The sequence below is a fragment of the Anopheles nili genome, chromosome 2, assembly GCF_943737925.1.
Source record: "Anopheles nili chromosome 2, idAnoNiliSN_F5_01, whole genome shotgun sequence".
Classification (NCBI taxonomy): Eukaryota; Metazoa; Arthropoda; class Insecta; order Diptera; family Culicidae; genus Anopheles; species Anopheles nili.
Genome location: NC_071291.1, coordinates 23,918,646 through 23,937,209, shown reverse-complemented (window position 1 = coordinate 23,937,209; position 18,564 = coordinate 23,918,646). Strand labels below are relative to the sequence as shown.

Sequence of the window (18,564 nt, the reverse complement as noted above, 5' to 3'; positions counted from 1 at the left end):
ATAGTTTTTACCTAATTTATGAAGTTTTTAAGAATGTTAAAATTAGTTGAATGAACTTGAGCACACTTGCTCAGGAATTTTCTACAGAGATTGATCTTATTTACCTAAGAAATGTTTTTGAAAATCACCAATGACGAAAATCTTTCCAAACTTCAATGAACCATTTAAACTTAGTGAAAACTTCGAAACACGCTAAAACAGTGGACTATGCATCCTTTCTTGTTATATATTCCAATTTCATCATTAACATCAACACCATCTTATCCGCTGCATGACATCGGTACGAAACCCACCGCAGAGAGAATGATTTTTTTTGTATCTAACCGTAAAACAATCCATTTGAACCTCTAATAATATTATGCACCAAGCAGACCTTCGCGGAGCAGCAGATCTCCACCGATGGCCAAGGGACTTGGCTTTGTCAAAATAATGTTCATCAAACCGTTTGCATACAGCGCATCCCACATTCAAAAGCAACAACAGCCAAGCGTTCAAACCCATCATCATTTCCCCAACGATATTTCCAACCCCAACACACTGACCGGACAACACGTTCCGAGCGATTGCTGGAGTGCACTGTCTGGATGCGGTTTTTGTTGATATTTTGCTCCTTTTTACTTTTTTGTAGTCATCCACCCATTTGCATATTTTTCTTCTGTGGCTAAGGTCACACGACGTCGTTATAGAAGGTTCGTTTAACTGAAATGTAAGGTCATTATACCCTACCAAAACGAACCAGGATTCGCACAACGATTTAAAGTGGCTGCACAAAAAATAACAATTGAAAAACGGAGCTATGGACAAATTAACTGAAACAGTTATGTAGAACCGCTTAAACAGACAAGCATTGTTAAAGTACGCAAAATGCTCAAAATGATTTTTATCACATTTTTATTAGTTCTATAAAACACATTGTTTTTTTTTCAGCTCAATAAATACATATATAATTACGTACAAGCTGTAATAGCTTCCACTGTTACCTGAAATGAAAATCGACGTCACACAGGGTTTCCTTTAGCAATCGATCGCCTGTGGACGCATTTGTGTATTTAGTCTGACAACGGTCACAGCTGCAGGACCTTCTCTATCAGCAAAAACCAGAAACATGACAGAAACATGCGAAAAGGAAATTAAATACCCCACCCAAATCAATGACACCATCCGCTGCACCCTTCCGGGAAAATGAAAAACTGACACTTCCACTTGTTGACAACCATACGTTAGTGTGTACAGTTTGCTGTTCGGGTACATGCCCGACAGGTGCCAACATTGCACTATCCATGCGGCCGGAGCTATGGTTCGTCACCTTCCATGATGTTTGATTTAGAGAAACTGATTTCTTAAGAATTTCTGCATTAGTAATGAGCATTTGAAACGACACAAAACACTAGCTTTTAGGTTCATTTAATGATGTTAAACAAAATAAAACGGACTTATCAACTTTTGCTGAGATGCTGCTGGAATATGGAATTAATTACTTTCACATGATGCAGACAAATGCAGTCAAATTAATTGTGAATGGTAAAAATATCTCGTCATCAGAACAAAATCAAAAAGAAGCATGACTTCTACGATCGCTCATTAAATGTCCACTACATTTTAGGATAATCGATACGAGCATGCTGTTTTCATTCAATAAACCCCCTACAAAACAACACCTGCCAGGAAAGAAAATCGTCTGTTTTCTCACGCCTGGCGTTACCTGGGCTGTTCATAAAAGATTATTTTTACTGCTGTTTTCTTCAGCCCAATTTCACACCAACGAAAGATACACCCGTTGGCAACATAGCCTCAGATTATAATCCACCGGGGCACAAGCACGCGCGTTGCTCGGCAACAATATAAGCTATAGGGAGTAAATTAATTGCAATGACTATCGATATCAATTCTCCACGCATTACAATGCCCCGTGTGCCCCTTCGAACAGCAGCGCCGGTACGTGAAAGCGTGAGGCGGAGTGTTAGAGGCGCTTCTTCAACCCAAATCCACCAGAGTTTTATCCCTTAATGAAATCTCCTTTACGAGTGCACCATACTTTTCTTCACGCACACACACAATCACGCACACGCAACTAAGCAGACACTGTGTGGAATTTGCGCTCGCAAACGAGCCACTTAAAACTTACACCAACCAATTCCACTTATCCCGGATGATAAGAGCAGCGAAGCCAACCTTGCCTAGTTCCCAGACGAACCGTTGGAATTTAACAATATTCGACCCTTTTTGGCGTCATTCAAACTTTCGCCATGTCAAGACGCAGCTTGGTGGTAGAAAGCGATTGTTGAAACGCAACCATGACACGGAGAATATCGCACTGCCTACCCCGCCCTTGACTTGGCGGTGGCTGCGTTCTCCGGTGAGAAAGCAGATTATCATCAATTTTCTCTTTATGCTCACGGCGATAAGGGATGAACGTTCGCTAGTGAATAAAAGTGAAAGTGCCTACCAGCGACGTTGCACTCGCCGGTGGATGGGAATTTTAAGGCGCGACAAGCGCTAAGAAAAATATTATCATCCTTTCTTTTTTTTTGGGGTTTCTTTATTTCATTTTCAATCACACAGTGCATTCAACAGGAGTCGAAGGGGTATATTTTCGTGAACAACGGGAGAAAGAGCATAAAATTATGCCCAAACGATGGCCGAATTGTTGCAACAACCAGCCGGCAGGTACTTTGAGCAAAATAATCGACCGACCAACACAGCCTTTCAATAGGAAGCATAAACACCTGAATTAATTTTAACCGTTTGTCAACTAATTAAAGCTAATGGTAGATGATTATAATAAGCCATTTCACTCGACGGAAGGCTTTTCCAGCACACCTTCGCAAGCAGCAATGGCAGGAATATTATCAGCTCATTTTTACCTAACCCTTTGCAAATCGAAATCGTTTGCTATACTTCTTGTTCAAACGAAACAGCTGAGGTATGACCATTTTTCGATAAGGAAAGTGATTAAACTTTGAGTGCTATTTTAACATATTTGATCATGAAATATTCCTTATTAGCAAACATTTACGACCACCGTTAATACTATGGCCAGAATAGCTAACGAGAGAATCGACAATGCTGACCAAATTTTAATTTCGATCAGTGACATTTTCAATAATATAACATATTTCCATGACTTTCGTGGTGATGTCCCAACGAAGCGCAACATAGCCAAATATTAAAAGCTTCCTAAATTCCTTTCGTAAATTCCTGACAGATAGCATTGCAAATCGACCGACGCTAACAGGTTTGACGACCTTTATTTAAGCGCTTTTTTATCCCATAGCTCTCTTTGCCATGCTGTCATAATATACGTTTCCTTCTTTCATCACTCTTTGGCTAGGTGTGATGTGCTATGCTCATTTGACCGGTTCTCCAGTGCAGCTCTGAATAAAAAACGATTTGGCAAACTGACAAGCACATATTTCCTCGACTGAACTGCCCAAACAAATTGACAAATGATGGGTGTTATTTTATGATGATGGTTTAATATTTCATAGCACGATTTAATCAAAAACTCCAGTCCCAAAAACTGACAATTTCGCGAAACGTTTGTTTCCCTTACTAGTGCATGGTCCGTGGCACTCCAAGCACAGACACAGAGAACAACTCGCTTGAATTTTAGTTCCCTTCACGTGTGTACAGACACTGACCTCGACAGACACAATTAGCCAGATTGCAATGCACATTTATGCGCTTATATACCGTGAAACCAACAACAAAAATAGCATTTCTAAATATGAATTGCACGTTATGAAATGACAGAATTTACCTAAATCTAAATGTTGTAAAATAGATCGAGCATCATAAGCAGCATGTACCAAGCATAAGCATGGTTTAATCAAAGCAACATTGATTTCAATTGGTAGTCATCACAAAGTTCCATTTGAACTCATTAGAAAGCAGTTGCAATCGTACAATGAATCGGAATTGCTTTACAACATCTAATTGAGCTTAAATTTGCGGCATTGACAGTACATTTTCGGTTCAGGTAATTGACACTTGAACGGACAAGGACATTAATTGATGAAATCAAAATACGATCTAATGTAACATGAATTTGTTTGAAAATAAAACCAGATCTTTACTTGTAATAAAAACTAAATATATTGCATTCTACCGTATTATTTTTCCGACAAATGTAACCATAAATACGGTTACTTCATTTTCATATAACAAACATATAGTAGAGCAAAATTGATTCACGAACATCATTCTTCAGCAGTCATGCAATGAAGTCACGACAAGATTGAGGTCAGCAGACGAAGCATTCGAAACAGGTAGCAAATTTCTCATGCTATGCGCTACAAAACGAACAATTTTACTGCTTGGACCGCCATGCCATCAGGGATTTCAAATTGCGGCAACATACTTCTTGGGTACCAAGAGAATGCGACAAAACTCAATCCTTGCGACAGCCAAGGAAAGAACTCAAAATAAAACAAAACAAGCATACACCGAGGTGATCTATGAAAACCAACATGCAGAAAAGAGAAGCAACAAAAATTATCTGGAGCAAAACTCAGGCATAAATCCTTCCGAAGCAAAACTGTTGACCAAAGTTCGACTCTGTTGAATGTGTATTTCAAAGGTCGCTCACAATTGAATGCGTCTTTAAAAAAAAACAGTACGGAAGAATCCAACAATTACATACACGTCTGAAAAACAAGTTTATTGGCACATTCATCATAACAACCAGTTCATACAAATCTGATTTTTGCAAAAATGTGTCTGTTGTGACGACTTCCATTGGATTATGACAAAATTTGCATTAGTTTTCCTTCTCTAGTAAGCACTATTTCACATGGGTTTTTTATCTGTATGATCATAGAATATTATAATTGTATTATAATAAAATATTAAAATGAAAAAAATTCAGGCAAAGAAAAGCACACACAACTTTAATTTACAAGAAATGGACTAGTTTGTAATGTATGCGCCTCCACAGTATGTCGTTGCCATAGCTACTGGCTTGGAAAAGGGATGTCATTTTGATGCACTAGCGCTATTGCTATATTAAAGATTCATTTCCCTAATTAAAGTTGCATATATGGTAACACCGTGCAGTCACAATTTTGCTGGATGATTTATACTCGCGTGCGAATCATATTTCCCTTCAATACACTCTCGCTATCAAAGGAGATTTCCTAGCGGTTTGCTTGTAGAAATATTTATAAACGTGACATGCTGAGCCACTGCATTCCCAACTAGTAGAGAAAACTTCCATTCGGATACATCAGACATGCAGTACAAGCAGCAGTAAAGCGGCTTTAAATTAAAAGCCAACATCACAGAAAATATTCGCTCCGTAAAATAAGCTTTTAATATTAAATTAAAACCACCAATTTTCATGGACACTGCAACGAATCAGTTTGACAGCGCGCCAGCGTCGAGAGCCGATGCACAAGTCCAATACAACACGATATGGGCGTGCATTAATGTGATTAAATTTTCAAAGTAATTCCAAATACCAGCGAACCGCAATTAGACTACAAAGGCGTGCATACCCATCGTGACAGAACCTCACTAGCCATGACTAGCATCATCATGTCGCGGGAATCGTTTTTGATCAGATACTAGCCTTTCTGATCAAGTTGGAGTGCATATAAAGCTACACGATTGTTCGAACCAATCATCTGTTGCTTCATGATGCAAAAGGCAGAAGGATTATATGCTACTTGATCAAAGAAAGCACTCGGATACTGACAAAGCCGATTATAATCATTCTACATATCAAACAATTTTCGAAACAAGCTGTAAATTACAACACAAGTGCTCTTGTATTGCAGAATATTTTACAGCAATAATTTATCAGCTTAGAATTTTGCCACGGACATAATCTTCCTCACGCTTAGACTGCTTCAATCATCCCCATTGGTTGAAACATTTCTGGTACATTGGTGATTCCATACCTAAACACACAGGTACACGCAACTCACAGAGGCTTTTATCGGTAAAACATCATGTGGTGAAACACTTTTCACGTGTCATACATGAGATTCCCAAACGAGACGCTTTGTCATTGTGCTATATCTAATGCTCTTCCTGCGCTCAAAAAACGTGCCTGATTAGATGGTAAAAGGTGGCGCCCATGAGCTATTGATACAAAAAAAAACACTCTAAACAATTGGCCTTTTTTACTGCGGCTTGAAGCTGATAATTTGAAAACGATAAGAAAACGATGAACTCTTTCTGTTGACTATCGGCTCATGGTTACAGCACAAAGCACGTGCAGTATACGTCTTCAGATATGGTACAGTAAAAATGATGTTTCATCTCCATGTACATGCTTTGTGTGCTATACGGATATGTCATGTACACTACGGGTTAATTGATTTGAATTTTGCCATTCATAAAAAGTAATAATTGCAGCTCTTGTTTGATCAAAGATGGTTTATAAGGCACCTTTTTGGGAATAAGACGATTCACTATCGGTCAGTAATATATTTCTACAAAAATATGTCACCAAAGCTAACTTATTAGATTGTTTTTAGTTCATAACATATGAAACAAACAAAATGCTACAATCCGCGACCCGCTATCGTTAAACGAAACGAACGGAACGAGGCGACTGCTCCAAAACTTCAATTAAGGCTAGGCAATTTAGGACTAGTTTACCGTAACTACCACCTAAACGCTACGCCTGATGTTTCCATATGGTTTCGTTCCAAAAATTTGAGCCACTTCTGTGTTTGCTAATGTACAAAAATTTTACACATGCCTAAATTTCATAGACATTATAAGCAACGACGAAAACGGTTGACGCGACTCATAATAATCAGAATATTTCATGTATTATTCGTAGAAAAAATACCTACCGTTGAAAATACCATTCTAATACCTTGCTAGCCCTGCAGAGCACATATAAAATCCTTGACCAAAAGACATCAAATCCCTAACCTTGATCTACACCATTCAATTTTTCTCCGATAATAACTCCCGGAACCAGCCATGAACCGCCCATAGCGACGGGCTGCCAATAGAGAATCGCCAATCGGCCATGTAAAAAAACGCTATGCATCGGTCACAGTTCCATTATCGCATGGTGTGGGGGCTCGTACCCACGAAGGGGCGACTTATCGATAGCTGCAACACTCAGACGATCGTTCAGACTATCTGCGCTATATAAGAAGCCGCCTCGCTCCATCAGCTGGTGCAGTGCAGGTGTGCTTACACATAGACCAGCTATTGCTGCTTACACTCAGCCTTGCCTCCGCTCATGAAGCACGGCGTTTTGGGGCAGTCGAAGCCAATACTTGAAGTGCGTCGTCTGTGGTAATTATCGTGCCTCTCGCAATCGGCTAAGATGGTGTTCTGGCGGCTGCTGTGCGTCTATCTTGTTCTGGTCGGTGCCCTAGTTTTACCATCACCACTGGTCCATCACGCTGAGGAAGGTCAGTAAAAGCACCCATCGTGTTATTATCTCCTTAGCCGTTACTAACGCGCGAAGCTGCATATTTCGGCTCGCATAAACCCGACCAAATCGGGTCGGGCGAAAAGAGGTGACCTGTATCATTTTTGAGTTGGCAACAAATGCTATCTTTCATTAACCAACCATGCGCTCATCCATTTGCTGCAATTCTGTCTCGCCCTCATTAGAATACGATCCGATGCACCCGCAGCGGTTTCTGTTCGAGGAAGATGAACCAGCGTCAGGTCAGCGCACAAAACGCGCTTCCGCGTCAATGCCTAGACTCCGTTTCGAGCCGCCGACCCCTGTCGAGCAGCATGCCCAGTACTGGAACAACCTCGCGCAGGACATACTCGACCGGCAGCTGCACAAGAACCAGCTCAATCGAAAGGTGGCCAAGAACGTAATCATGTTTCTCGGCGATGGGCTCTCGATACCTACGCTGGCCGCGACACGCGTCTACCTCGGTGACGAAAGCACGGAGCTCTCGTTCGAGCGCTTCCCGTACGTTGGACTGTCGAAGGTAGGACACGGTTGCACACACACACACACACGATCGCCCAAAACCGAAACCTGGCTACGACGCTGGCGTAGCTGCTTGATTGAATCAAATATTCATTCGGGTTTCGGTTTTGCGTGCATCCGGCCGACCCAGTTGCCGGCGAGGAGAGCTTGACCGATCCGTTCACTCACAGACGTACTGTGCAAACGTGCAAGTGGCCGATTCGGCCTGCACAGCCACCGCCTACCTGGCCGGGGTGAAGGCCAACTATGGGACCATCGGACTTTCGGCGGCGGCCGCCCTAGGGGACTGTCAGGCGCAGAACGACACCACCAACCATGTACTCTCGATAGCGAAATGGGCCCAGGATGCGGGCTTGTCCACCGGTACGTAACCACAGCAGCATTCATCCCCATTCATCACTGCGCGAACATTCTCGCATTCATTCAAGCCTCAGCAGGCTCTCGATATCCTTGACTTTCCAGCAGCTCAGATATTTAGCGCGACGCCTTATTGGTCGTCTTCGCTAGTCAGTCTCTTATCTTATGCCGCCATACGTAGCGGTACGATCCTCCGCGAACGCATTCTAACCACCCCACACATGAATGGCTAGGAATGGGTTGACCCAAGCCAGCCAAAACAAGCGAAAGAAAACCTGCTATCGCTGGTTTTTCCTAGACACACAGCACTGTCATTCGTCAATCATTCGTCACGTTTGTGTCAACATACGAAACAGGTTGCTCTGCAGATTTTCCGTATATTTTTTGTTTGTTTGTTTGTTTGTTGTAATTCGTGGGTAGAACCTGCCTAAGCTCCAATCACCGATGGTCGAAGGTTCCAAGCCAGCACCATTGTTTGTGACATTCATCTTTCATAGCTGGACATTTTGCTAAAGCTAGAACACAAACCTAACCTCAAAAAGGCGATCCATGGGAGGTTTTGTTTGCCAGTTGACCGTCCACTAGCTCGTGGGTGGGACCGCTCGGTTCTCGAGCCATTTCTGTCATGCTGAAATGCAGTGACAGCATAAAAGCGAGAAAGAGAGAGAGAGAGAGAGAGAGAGAGAGAAAAAGCCACCCAGCAAAATCGATTGCGATAGGAGAAGCGGAAAACCAGTCAGCTGCCTGCCTGCTTCGCCCCGGCTATCGTGCCAGTCTACGAAAAGCATCCTGTTTGCTGGTTTCAGCGTTACATCCCCAGTGATTTCGTAAATATTTTATGCAAATTTATTGGCACACTTTCAGTTCCTGGATTTCTCTCGGTTTGACCTATCCTTTTTTAACGCTCCTAACACGATGGTATCCCAAGATGATATTACACTTGGCAAGCAGAGCCACTGGACTCTAAATAAGCCGTCGGTCCCTGACTCGCCGTGTAAACAGCAGTCATCGACTCGGTAGAACCAGTTAACTCCAAGCACTAGGGCATAACACGGGAGTAACGAGGGCCTCTGTCCTTGGCAGGAGACAGAAAAATGCACCATTAATGATACCGATTTCAATGTGCACAACCTTCATCCCCTATCGGGACCCTGCCGCCGAAACCAAGCGTTAGTCATTTATTTTTCGCTCCGGCTTTTCGTCCGCTCTTCGCAGGATTCGTAACGACCACCGAGGTAACGAACGCTTCGCCGGCCGGCATGTATGCCCACACAGCCAATCGCAACTGGGAGTACAACGGCGCCATCGAGAAGGACGGCTTTGATCCGACCGTTTGCCAAGATATTGCCACCCAGCTCGTTCATGGCGAGGTCGGCAAACATATGCGAGTAAGTAAACCATACGCCCGCCTTTTGCTGGTTGCCCGAGATGCCCCCGAATGGATCGGATAAAAAAGACCAAACCTAGGTTCAAGTTTCTCCCAACGGATCCCCTTTCCATACACCGTTTTCCACATGCATGCACTGTGACATCGTACAATGCGGTCACCTCTCTCGGATCCGGTTCCTTAAGGTGGTTGCATATGATTGGGACATTAAACCGAAAGCCACCACAAATACTGCTCGTAAGCAGGACAGCATGCGTCTATGATCATTCGATTTAAACCGATATTCCTGAATAGAATACTTACAAGCTTGCTGACCATGTGGCCGTGGGACACTAGCGAGCAGCTTGGAACACTAAGTGCACAGTTGGTACAGAACCACCCTGCTCACCGGAAGCGTGTAAGAAAGGCACCGAGCGTAAGAAAAGGCACAATCAACAGCGCTTCAGTCGAGCTTTGCACCCATAAGCTTTACCAATCATATAAATTTCAGACTTAACCACAAACTTTTCAACAAGTGATAATACGCATGGCATAGATCCTTATACGCTTCCGTACACGAACCTAATCGAATTCCGTTGAAATCCCTAACGCAAATATGTGGTACGATGTGCTACGCTTCGGGTACCGTATTTCATCCCCAAGCCAGAGATTCTTTGTCGGGAAGCTGACGAAAAACTACGATCGTCTGCTGTTTGCTAATGCAATGTAATTCACACAACAACTTCAGCTTCAACAAGTACACCATCCTTGAACATAATTTTGGTCCACCCACAGATGATCAATTATGTGACTTTAGTATTGCTAGAACTTAAACACAACCAGAGTTGAGTCCAAAACCATTTGTTTTGAGCTCCCTAAAGGCATTTATTAACAGTTTTTGTTTGCCATACGCCCTAACATATCTCCTTCGAAACTTCAACCACCTTTGATTAAATTACATCAATTTCCGCAAGAACTATATTGCGCGGACATTTATCACTGTGAAATCATGTACGGCCGCATGTGGAGCTCCAGCCGTGAAATTTAATTTCATTCGCTCCAAGAGGAACGTCGAAGTGGGGAAAGAAGAATGTAGAATGAACAAAAGATATGGGATACGTTATTGTTTGGAATGCCAATACTTACACAGATATTCTTATACTGTTCGAACTGTGTTGATAAGAATGACATAAGAACACAACGGACCATTTGCCCAAACTACACTACGTATACATAACAATTTCTCCGATCAATTGGAATGTGTACCTTGTACTCGTCTGTTCCCGCTGAAACTTGAAACTCGTAAAGTCAGCTTACAAACAGAAAGGCTCTCGACAGAATTCTCCGAACCGAATTTCATAAAACCCGTTTATTAGTCGCAGTGCAATTGGAAACGGAATTTCACATGGAAGCCACCACAGGGAGTGGAATTTCTCACTGCTCCTTCGATACGCCGAGCGATAACCTGTAATATTCTCTGTTTGGTTGCTCGCAGGTAATCATGGGCGGAGGCCGACGGGAGTTCCTGCCGACCTACGCAACCGACATCGATGGCATCCGGGGGCGGCGAACGGATGGAAAGGATTTAATTAAACACTGGCAGCATCACCACAAGCAGCACCGATCTGCATACGTGCAGAATCGTATCCAATTACTCGAGGTAATTAGGGATACCTACAAAAAGAAAGCGCTTTTCACTTTCGCTCTTGCTGGTAGATTTTATCTCTTCTGTCTGGAGGTGACGCGTGTTGTTGTGTCGTGTCAAATCTAACCTACGATTTGTGGTTCGTTTTGCGGGTGGAAGATTTTTGTAACGTTTCAATTACAGCCAGCCAGCATTGTTTCAGTGCCACGCATGGCCATTCAAAGCCACAAAAGCCTCGCTTCTCGACGAAAGAAAAGGAGCACACAAAAAAAGCGTACCATTCAAAATTTCTTTCCTCTCCCGACCAGACCGACACGGGCCGAGATGGGACGGACTATTTGCTCGGCCTGTTCAGTGCCAAACATCTACCCTACCATCTTGATGCGGACCCGCAACAGATCCCCACCCTGACCGAAATGGTATCGAAGGCGATGGACATACTCGAGCGCAACGACGAAGGATACTTTCTATTTGTGGAAGGTACGTGACACTGCAAGAACTAGCCCTTTTCGGAATGTGTCTGCATTATTCTGGACGCCTGTCTCCGAGGCTCGGATGAAGTTCTGCGGGACTCCAACGAACGCCGTCGGAGCGGCTGCTGTGTGCTAAACTATTGTAGTCATCCTATCTGTTATTGCTTTTTATGCTGCCGTCTGTCGCGTGCTGCTCGTTCGTCGACGGACCACAACCCCACGCTAGGTGGTCGGATTGATCACGGGCACCATTACACTCAACCGATAAGGGCCTTCGACGAGACGGTCGAGTTCGCCAAAGCCATCGAGATGGCACGCAGCCGCACGAGCCAGGATAATACCCTGATTGTCGTTACTGCAGATCACTCGCACACGATGTCAATGAGCGGATACTCGGTAAGTGAGCGGGAGGATGCGAACGATGTTCGGTCATTTTTGCACGGCGACCCGCTCTTGCCGGCGACCCGGCACCGGACGGAACGCGCTTTTCTAATCATGGTCCACCTCTTCACTATGCGTTCCTGTGTATTATCGTCGCCCGCCCAGAGTCGCAAAAATGACATCCTCGGAGTTAATAATGGCCAGCGGGCGGATGATGAGCTGCCGTACGCCACCATCAGCTATGCGAACGGTCCCGGGTACGATCGGAACGTGCATCGCGAGTCCCGCCTGGATCTGAACCAAGTCGACATGCGAGATAAGTCGTTTGCCTTCCCGAGCACGGTGCCGCTCGGGCTGGAAACGCACGGTGGCGACGATGTGGCCGTTTTCGCGAGCGGCCCTTGGGCGCATCTGTTCAGTGGTACCTACGAGCAGCACTTTCTTCCCCACGCGATGGCGTACGCGGCATGCATCGGCACCGGGCGCACCTCCTGCTCGGCGGACTAATCGTGAACGAATTCTACATTCATCAAGCAGCCAGCTAGCGTACCGTACGGTCAACGCAAACTCTTTACTAGCAGTGAACGGCGCAGGGAGCCTGAATAAGAATCTCATTGACGGCACGAGGCCGCCCTTTGGGGGTGGTATGGTCACGCAAAAACTAAACCTCGTACTCGTATTATTTGATGTAAGGCATGGCCGGGAGCGCAATCGTGTTTGCAAGCGAACCCAATTTCGAGCTGATCAAAGAAGCTTTCGCGCAATAATACACAAATAAATAGCAACGGAAAATGCACCAAGAACCTTCGTCCGGTTGAGTGTCACACAATTAGTGAGACAAAATAAATTTAATTAAAGCAAAAAGGGTACTAAAACTCATCATTCTCATCGCGTGCATCGGCTGGTTGCGTTACGATAAATCATCCACTAATTGAACCGCTCTGCGCCCGAGAACATCGACTATACCGCGAGCACCACGGGCGACCCAAAACCCGCCACAGCCCGCACAAGGGCTAGTTCATTGCTTCGACGAACGGCAATCGTTATTAATCGCTCTGTGGCAAATGGGAGCAAATGAGCTCAACAATAAGCCGTACCCCCTTGTGGCGCCCTGCGTCCACGGAAAGTGCCGGAAAGATTAAATCCAGCGCAAACTATATTTCTACATTCGATTTTGTTGTTTTTCTTGCCAATTCCTTTTCTGCGCGCGCCGGGCGCACCACCGTTCGCCAATGCCAGCGCGCGGCCTTATTTCCCATAAATCACACCCGCGCCACGAAATCCCTTTCAAAACGGCACTATCGGGAACGCTTGAAAAGGAGGCACAAATTCAGCGAAACATCTTAAGGCTTACTACAGCCTCGACACACAGCGAAACGAAGCCAATGGGACTGGGGTGCGCTAGTGTTCGGTTCAATTTCGCGCGCCTATTATGCTCCGAAGCATATTAAAAGGCTCTACACGCTCTGGTGTTTCAGGGCGTTGCCCACGGGAAAACCCGTTATTCGGGTTTTTTTTTATTTCATGGCAACCACATTTCAATCGATGCTCCCGACGGGTGGCAGAAAAATGCATCCCATCAAGCGAGCGCCGCCAGCTGGAAAATCTCACTGCCACGCTATTGTTTTTTTGCGTTATTAGATTTTTTTTGGCCTCCCTCTTGCCGTCCATTGTTGTAACAATATTTTTCCTTAATCATTCTCTCCTATTTTACCCCATTTCCGAACGAGAAAACACATCCATCAGCCGGTCCCCGCCAGCTGCCAGTGGCCGGTCCTCAGCTGCATAGTTCTTCCTCGTCGAGCCAGTGCGCCCTTTGAACCGAGCCGCACCAACCTTTAATTGCTAGCGCCAGTGGAGAAGAAATAAGAACGAAAAAGCGTACGGCATTGGTACGGCTTTTCCCGAGCGGAAACGTTAACGAACTGGGAGGTTTCGCGAATAAGAACCAAACCACTCAGCCAACATTTTTCCCCCGATTCGTAGTTCGGTGTGATTTGAGCAATCTCGCAAGTGCCAGCGATCGCCGGTCGCACTGCTCGCGAGCAACGGAATCGTGCGAAAGCTGTGGTGGGAATAAAAACGCCCAGAAAAATAAACGCGAAGCTGCCCCCAAGCGAAACTATTTCCATATTTTTCCACCTCTAATCCCCGTACCGGACCCCCGGTACCCGCGCAATTCTCACTGGAATTATTACATTATGGCTCTCCGGTGGCAGCTCGCGCGAGCCATTACTCGTTCGTCCGGCGAGCACAGACGGCGAGGACGGTCGAACCGATTCGATGGAGATTCAACATCCTGGAGGATTTACCAGCCTCCATCGTGACGCTGCTTTGCACTCGCAGCCCACACCGGTGATGGGGGTGGGTCTCCCGCAGAGGGACGAATTTCCGAAACGCGACCAGCTGGAGCACTGGAAACTATTAATTTCGCTGAGCGCCCCTAGCGAAGCAGCGTGTCCGGTGACCAGACGCGAGACGCGCTCATTTCAGATTCATATAACCGTAATACGACCCACCTCAACCAACAATTCTCCCGTTTGCTGCGTTCATTCATTACGGGCACCTTCGTGGGCAGCCACGGCCACAATCCGTACCAGTACCGGATGCGATACGTACTTAGTATGTATTACAATTCGCCTGGGGAGTTCCAAATACCCAGATACACCCTCGGCATATGCAAGCTGCGGGTACACATTTCGGTGGGGTCTTTTCACAGCGAAACAGCGAGGAAAATTTACTAGAAAAGAAAAATAAATGCCCACCATACTCAGCAGTCATTCATAGTGATGCTCACTGAAGCTAGTAGACGTGAACAATAAATTCAAAGGGTATGCGATCGCCTACACACTTTGCCGAGAGGTCAATCTTTTGTTTCCGGTTTTTCGAAATATGAGGGTGATTGAAAATCCTGGAAGGCCTGCGATAGCAACAGCTATCAATTTTGCTAGAAGAGAAAAATCAACGCCGAAAGTGCGTGCCTTCAAAGATCCATCAATGCTATATCTTGCTTTGCTATAATATTTTGCGGCCATAGCTGTAGTTTATTGAGGAAAAAAAATAAACACACGAGTAAAATCTAACGGGTTGGATATCTCCCTAGAAGTGCTAGTATTGCATAGATAAATCGATTCTTTGGTATTTTTCTTCCACCAAACCTCCATACCCACCCACATCATTTACCGTGCGTTCCATTGTGTAATGCAACTAAAATGGATGAGGTATGCATACTGGAAATACATTGAGCGCAAAATCATGACACGCGCTGAACATGTAGCTGCAGAAACATTCGAAACAACAATGAGCTAAGAACTGAATGCAACTGCAGCTGCAATGAGTGAAAATGATGTTTCCGGTCTTCTCGGTTCCCTCTAACCTGTCTAGCGCTCATTGTCGCTGCGGTGCACTGTTTCTATGAAATTCATACAAAACACAGCGTGAAAGCGAAAAATATTAATACTCGCTCCCTTCCACCAGTACCAACGACGACAATTGCACCGTCGAGAGCACTTTCCACGGCCTCGTAGCGCGGCTGCATAGTACTGCAGCATGTTCGACCAACCCTTGGTCCAGCATTATCCTTCCATCAGTTGCCGTTGCCAACGGTTGCTGAAATATTAGCCCCCGCGTTGAGTTACAGCGACTCTCCTGGCACACCACATCGTCTACCTGCTTTACTCCTCCAGCAGCGAGATGATAGCGTACCTTGCTAAAATCAGTCAGCAAAGATGAAACGTGTCCTATTATTGCTAATACCCGTCGCCGTCGCCAGGTATCCTTGGAGGACAATGAGCGATTTGATTCCGTCGTAGACTAGCGCTTTAAATTTTTCCTCTGTGTTCCTATCACAACCCATTTCTTTTTCGTTTCAATAGAAACCTGCCATGACCAATAGGTCGCTGCCCAGTGCCGGTGGCGCTCGGTTATACAATGGCGCTTGGGAAATGAATCTTTTGCGCTACGGTCTTTACCATTTTCGCTACTGCTCGCTGCTGCGCGATTGACCGCGAGCAAACGCGTTCTGTCTGTCGCGGCAAGGGCTTGTGGTAAAACCGCAATATTAATTATACCACTCAATTGTGCCCTGGTTGTAAAGAGAGCAGGCACAAGCGCCACATTGAAGGGTACCACTCGGGGAACATTTTTTGTCGAACCATTTTTTACCCTATCAAACGCTCCCCCGCAGTTACCGTCATTGTCATAATTATGGCCATCGGTCCTTACCGGAAAAAAAGGGGCATTTTGGGATGAAATTCAATACTTTTTATGTCTGCTTGGGAAACAAGAATTACACCAACTATCTGTCGGAGATGATGTTTACGTTTTTTGAATACAAAATTATCGCTAATGGTGAGCCAATTACTGCGACAAGCAACCGATCCAAAAACAAAGCTCCGTTGTAAGACCTCCCCTTTTGTTGGTTTTTCACCTTTGAAGTTACATTTCCTATCTCGTTTCACGTTTACTTTTGTGTTGCTATGCGTCGTCAATTTTGAAACAACCTACGAAAAATCAGCCTTGCATTGTCCACATCTTGAAGAGAGCCAACCTCTTACAAGCGACACAAAAAGCGCAAAAGAAAGCGCGCTGGCGATTTCATCAGCATCATCATCATTGCGATGTTTTCCTTGAAAACGTTTTTCTTTTCTGGCCCCAGCAAAAACACTACCACGTGACAAATGGCGGCCATCTGTCAGTGTATGAAAAATTGCATCACTGAGCAAAGTCTTTCAGCGTGCCTTGCGATGGAAATGGTGACGTTGTTTTACCATTTTCCATTACGTAGGATCGTTTGCATGGCCATTTTCAAACTCTTGCGCTCGTTGCCCTCGCTGATTTTATCGCAGATTCTTCGCGATCTAAAAGATCCAATCGATAAACACCGGAATCATTGGAAAGAGGGCCGCCATTGGTTTCACGACACTTACCTTTTGTTTGTGCGAAATACGCCACAAAAAGCATGAAAAAAAAGAAACATTTGTTAGCCGGTAGTTCCATTTGTCATTTTAAAACATTACAACCGAGCCATACATACGACAAAAAATATGAAAGCTAGTCAATAGCTATATCATGAAAGTTTATTGTCATACAAAAGATAAAAATTAAATTCTTCTATTACCAGATCAGTATGGTATAGTGAGCAAAATTAGTTAAAAACAACAAAATAAACAATTAACATACGATACTAAAAAAATAAACTAATAAACGGGAGAACCGTAATAGAGCGCGAACAACAGATAGCGAGCTCATTCCTTAAAAGGTAACTTTGTATCTACTAAACTAAACAGGTAACTCAAAATAATCATGGAAACTAACTTAGAAATGTGGAAGTTATTTATCGCTATTCACTTTTTTTGTATTTTTGATCTAATAGTTCTACAAATTGTGTGTAAAAAATTGATATCCAAATCAACCATGAATAACGGCTTCATAACACCGCCAATCCATGATCCGTTTTACCATAAATTTGCCATGCTTTTAAGAGCAAAAAACGATCTATAGTATTCGATTCCAATGTCGGGCACCAAGTCAAACTTCAAGAAAAAAAAAGATGCGCAAAGAACAAGAAATAGATTTATGATGTAAATTTTTCATAACTTCTATTTTCATCCCGGCACTCCTTCTTTGGAACTTTTCTCTTCAACAACCTGCCCTTTCCTAAGGCCTGCCGCAGCTGTGAAACTCCTTGCCTCAATTCACATCAAAATTCGAACAGGAAAAATGCAAAACAACATGAACCGAGCTGTAAAGGCCTCGCGAAAGTTTCCCTCGTCTCTAACGAGCCAGCACTAAGCGGCTTGAACATGCACGAGAAAGCTGAAAGCATTGAAATATGCACAAAAAATCGCACAGTTACAAGAATCACAAAAATATATCAGCAAAAAATAACTTCACCATCGAAGTGGCGGACAGCGCACAATAAATATGAAGGAACTGTTTACCAACATACTGCAGAAGGATACAAATTACACGCCGTTCCCCAATGACACTAGCTGCCTGGCTCATGATTTCTTTGGAAGCCAAACGAATCGCTGCGTACAAGACATGAATACGAACACGATACTTTGAGATAAACGATGCTTTGAGATCGTGTTCAAGTGATATAGAAAATATCTATGAATACGGAGGATTTGGCAGATATGTTGGCAGATCATTGGAATGTGTTTATATCATTGCAGGAATATGCTTCAACATGAAAATTCAAACACTATATATTATTACTCGCTCATGATTGCTTATTTGATGGTATTGAATAAAAAATCAGCTTTTTTTCGTATTTGTAAACAGCACAGCAAATAAACTAATACGTAAAAAAAGTGAGAAAATTAAGTATCCCTTTCGTCATTTTCCGTATCAAATACAGTGGAACTGATATACTATAAGAAACCATTCAAATGAAATGAGTCTAAAATTATTA

At 44.0% G+C, this 18,564-nt stretch overlaps 1 protein-coding gene across 1 annotated transcript; it reads left to right on the top strand.

The window, feature by feature from the left end:
* Positions 1 to 7,294: 7,294 nt before the first annotated feature.
* On the top strand, positions 7,295 to 17,939 carry LOC128720063 (alkaline phosphatase). Its single transcript, XM_053813713.1, has 10 exons — positions 7,295 to 7,382; positions 7,588 to 7,922; positions 8,095 to 8,287; positions 9,497 to 9,669; positions 11,143 to 11,307; positions 11,601 to 11,772; positions 11,992 to 12,161; positions 12,312 to 12,648; positions 16,133 to 16,192; positions 17,863 to 17,939. Exons 1-10 carry the CDS (start codon positions 7,295 to 7,297, stop codon positions 17,937 to 17,939), a joined length of 1,770 nt encoding a protein of 589 aa, XP_053669688.1.
* Positions 17,940 to 18,564: the final 625 nt, after the last annotated feature.

What these genes read in the sequence shown, in the direction of transcription:
- LOC128720063 (XM_053813713.1), top strand. Translation starts at nt 7,295, where the DNA reads ATGGTGTTCTGGCGGCTGCTGTGCGTCTATCTTGTTCTGGTCGGTGCC. An exon ending in ATACTTTCTATTTGTGGAAG is followed by an intron (nt 11,773 to 11,991) that starts GTACGTGACACT and finishes ACCCCACGCTAG; the next exon opens with GTGGTCGGATTGATCACGGG. An exon ending in TGTCAATGAGCGGATACTCG is followed by an intron (nt 12,162 to 12,311) that starts GTAAGTGAGCGG and finishes TCGCCCGCCCAG; the next exon opens with AGTCGCAAAAATGACATCCT.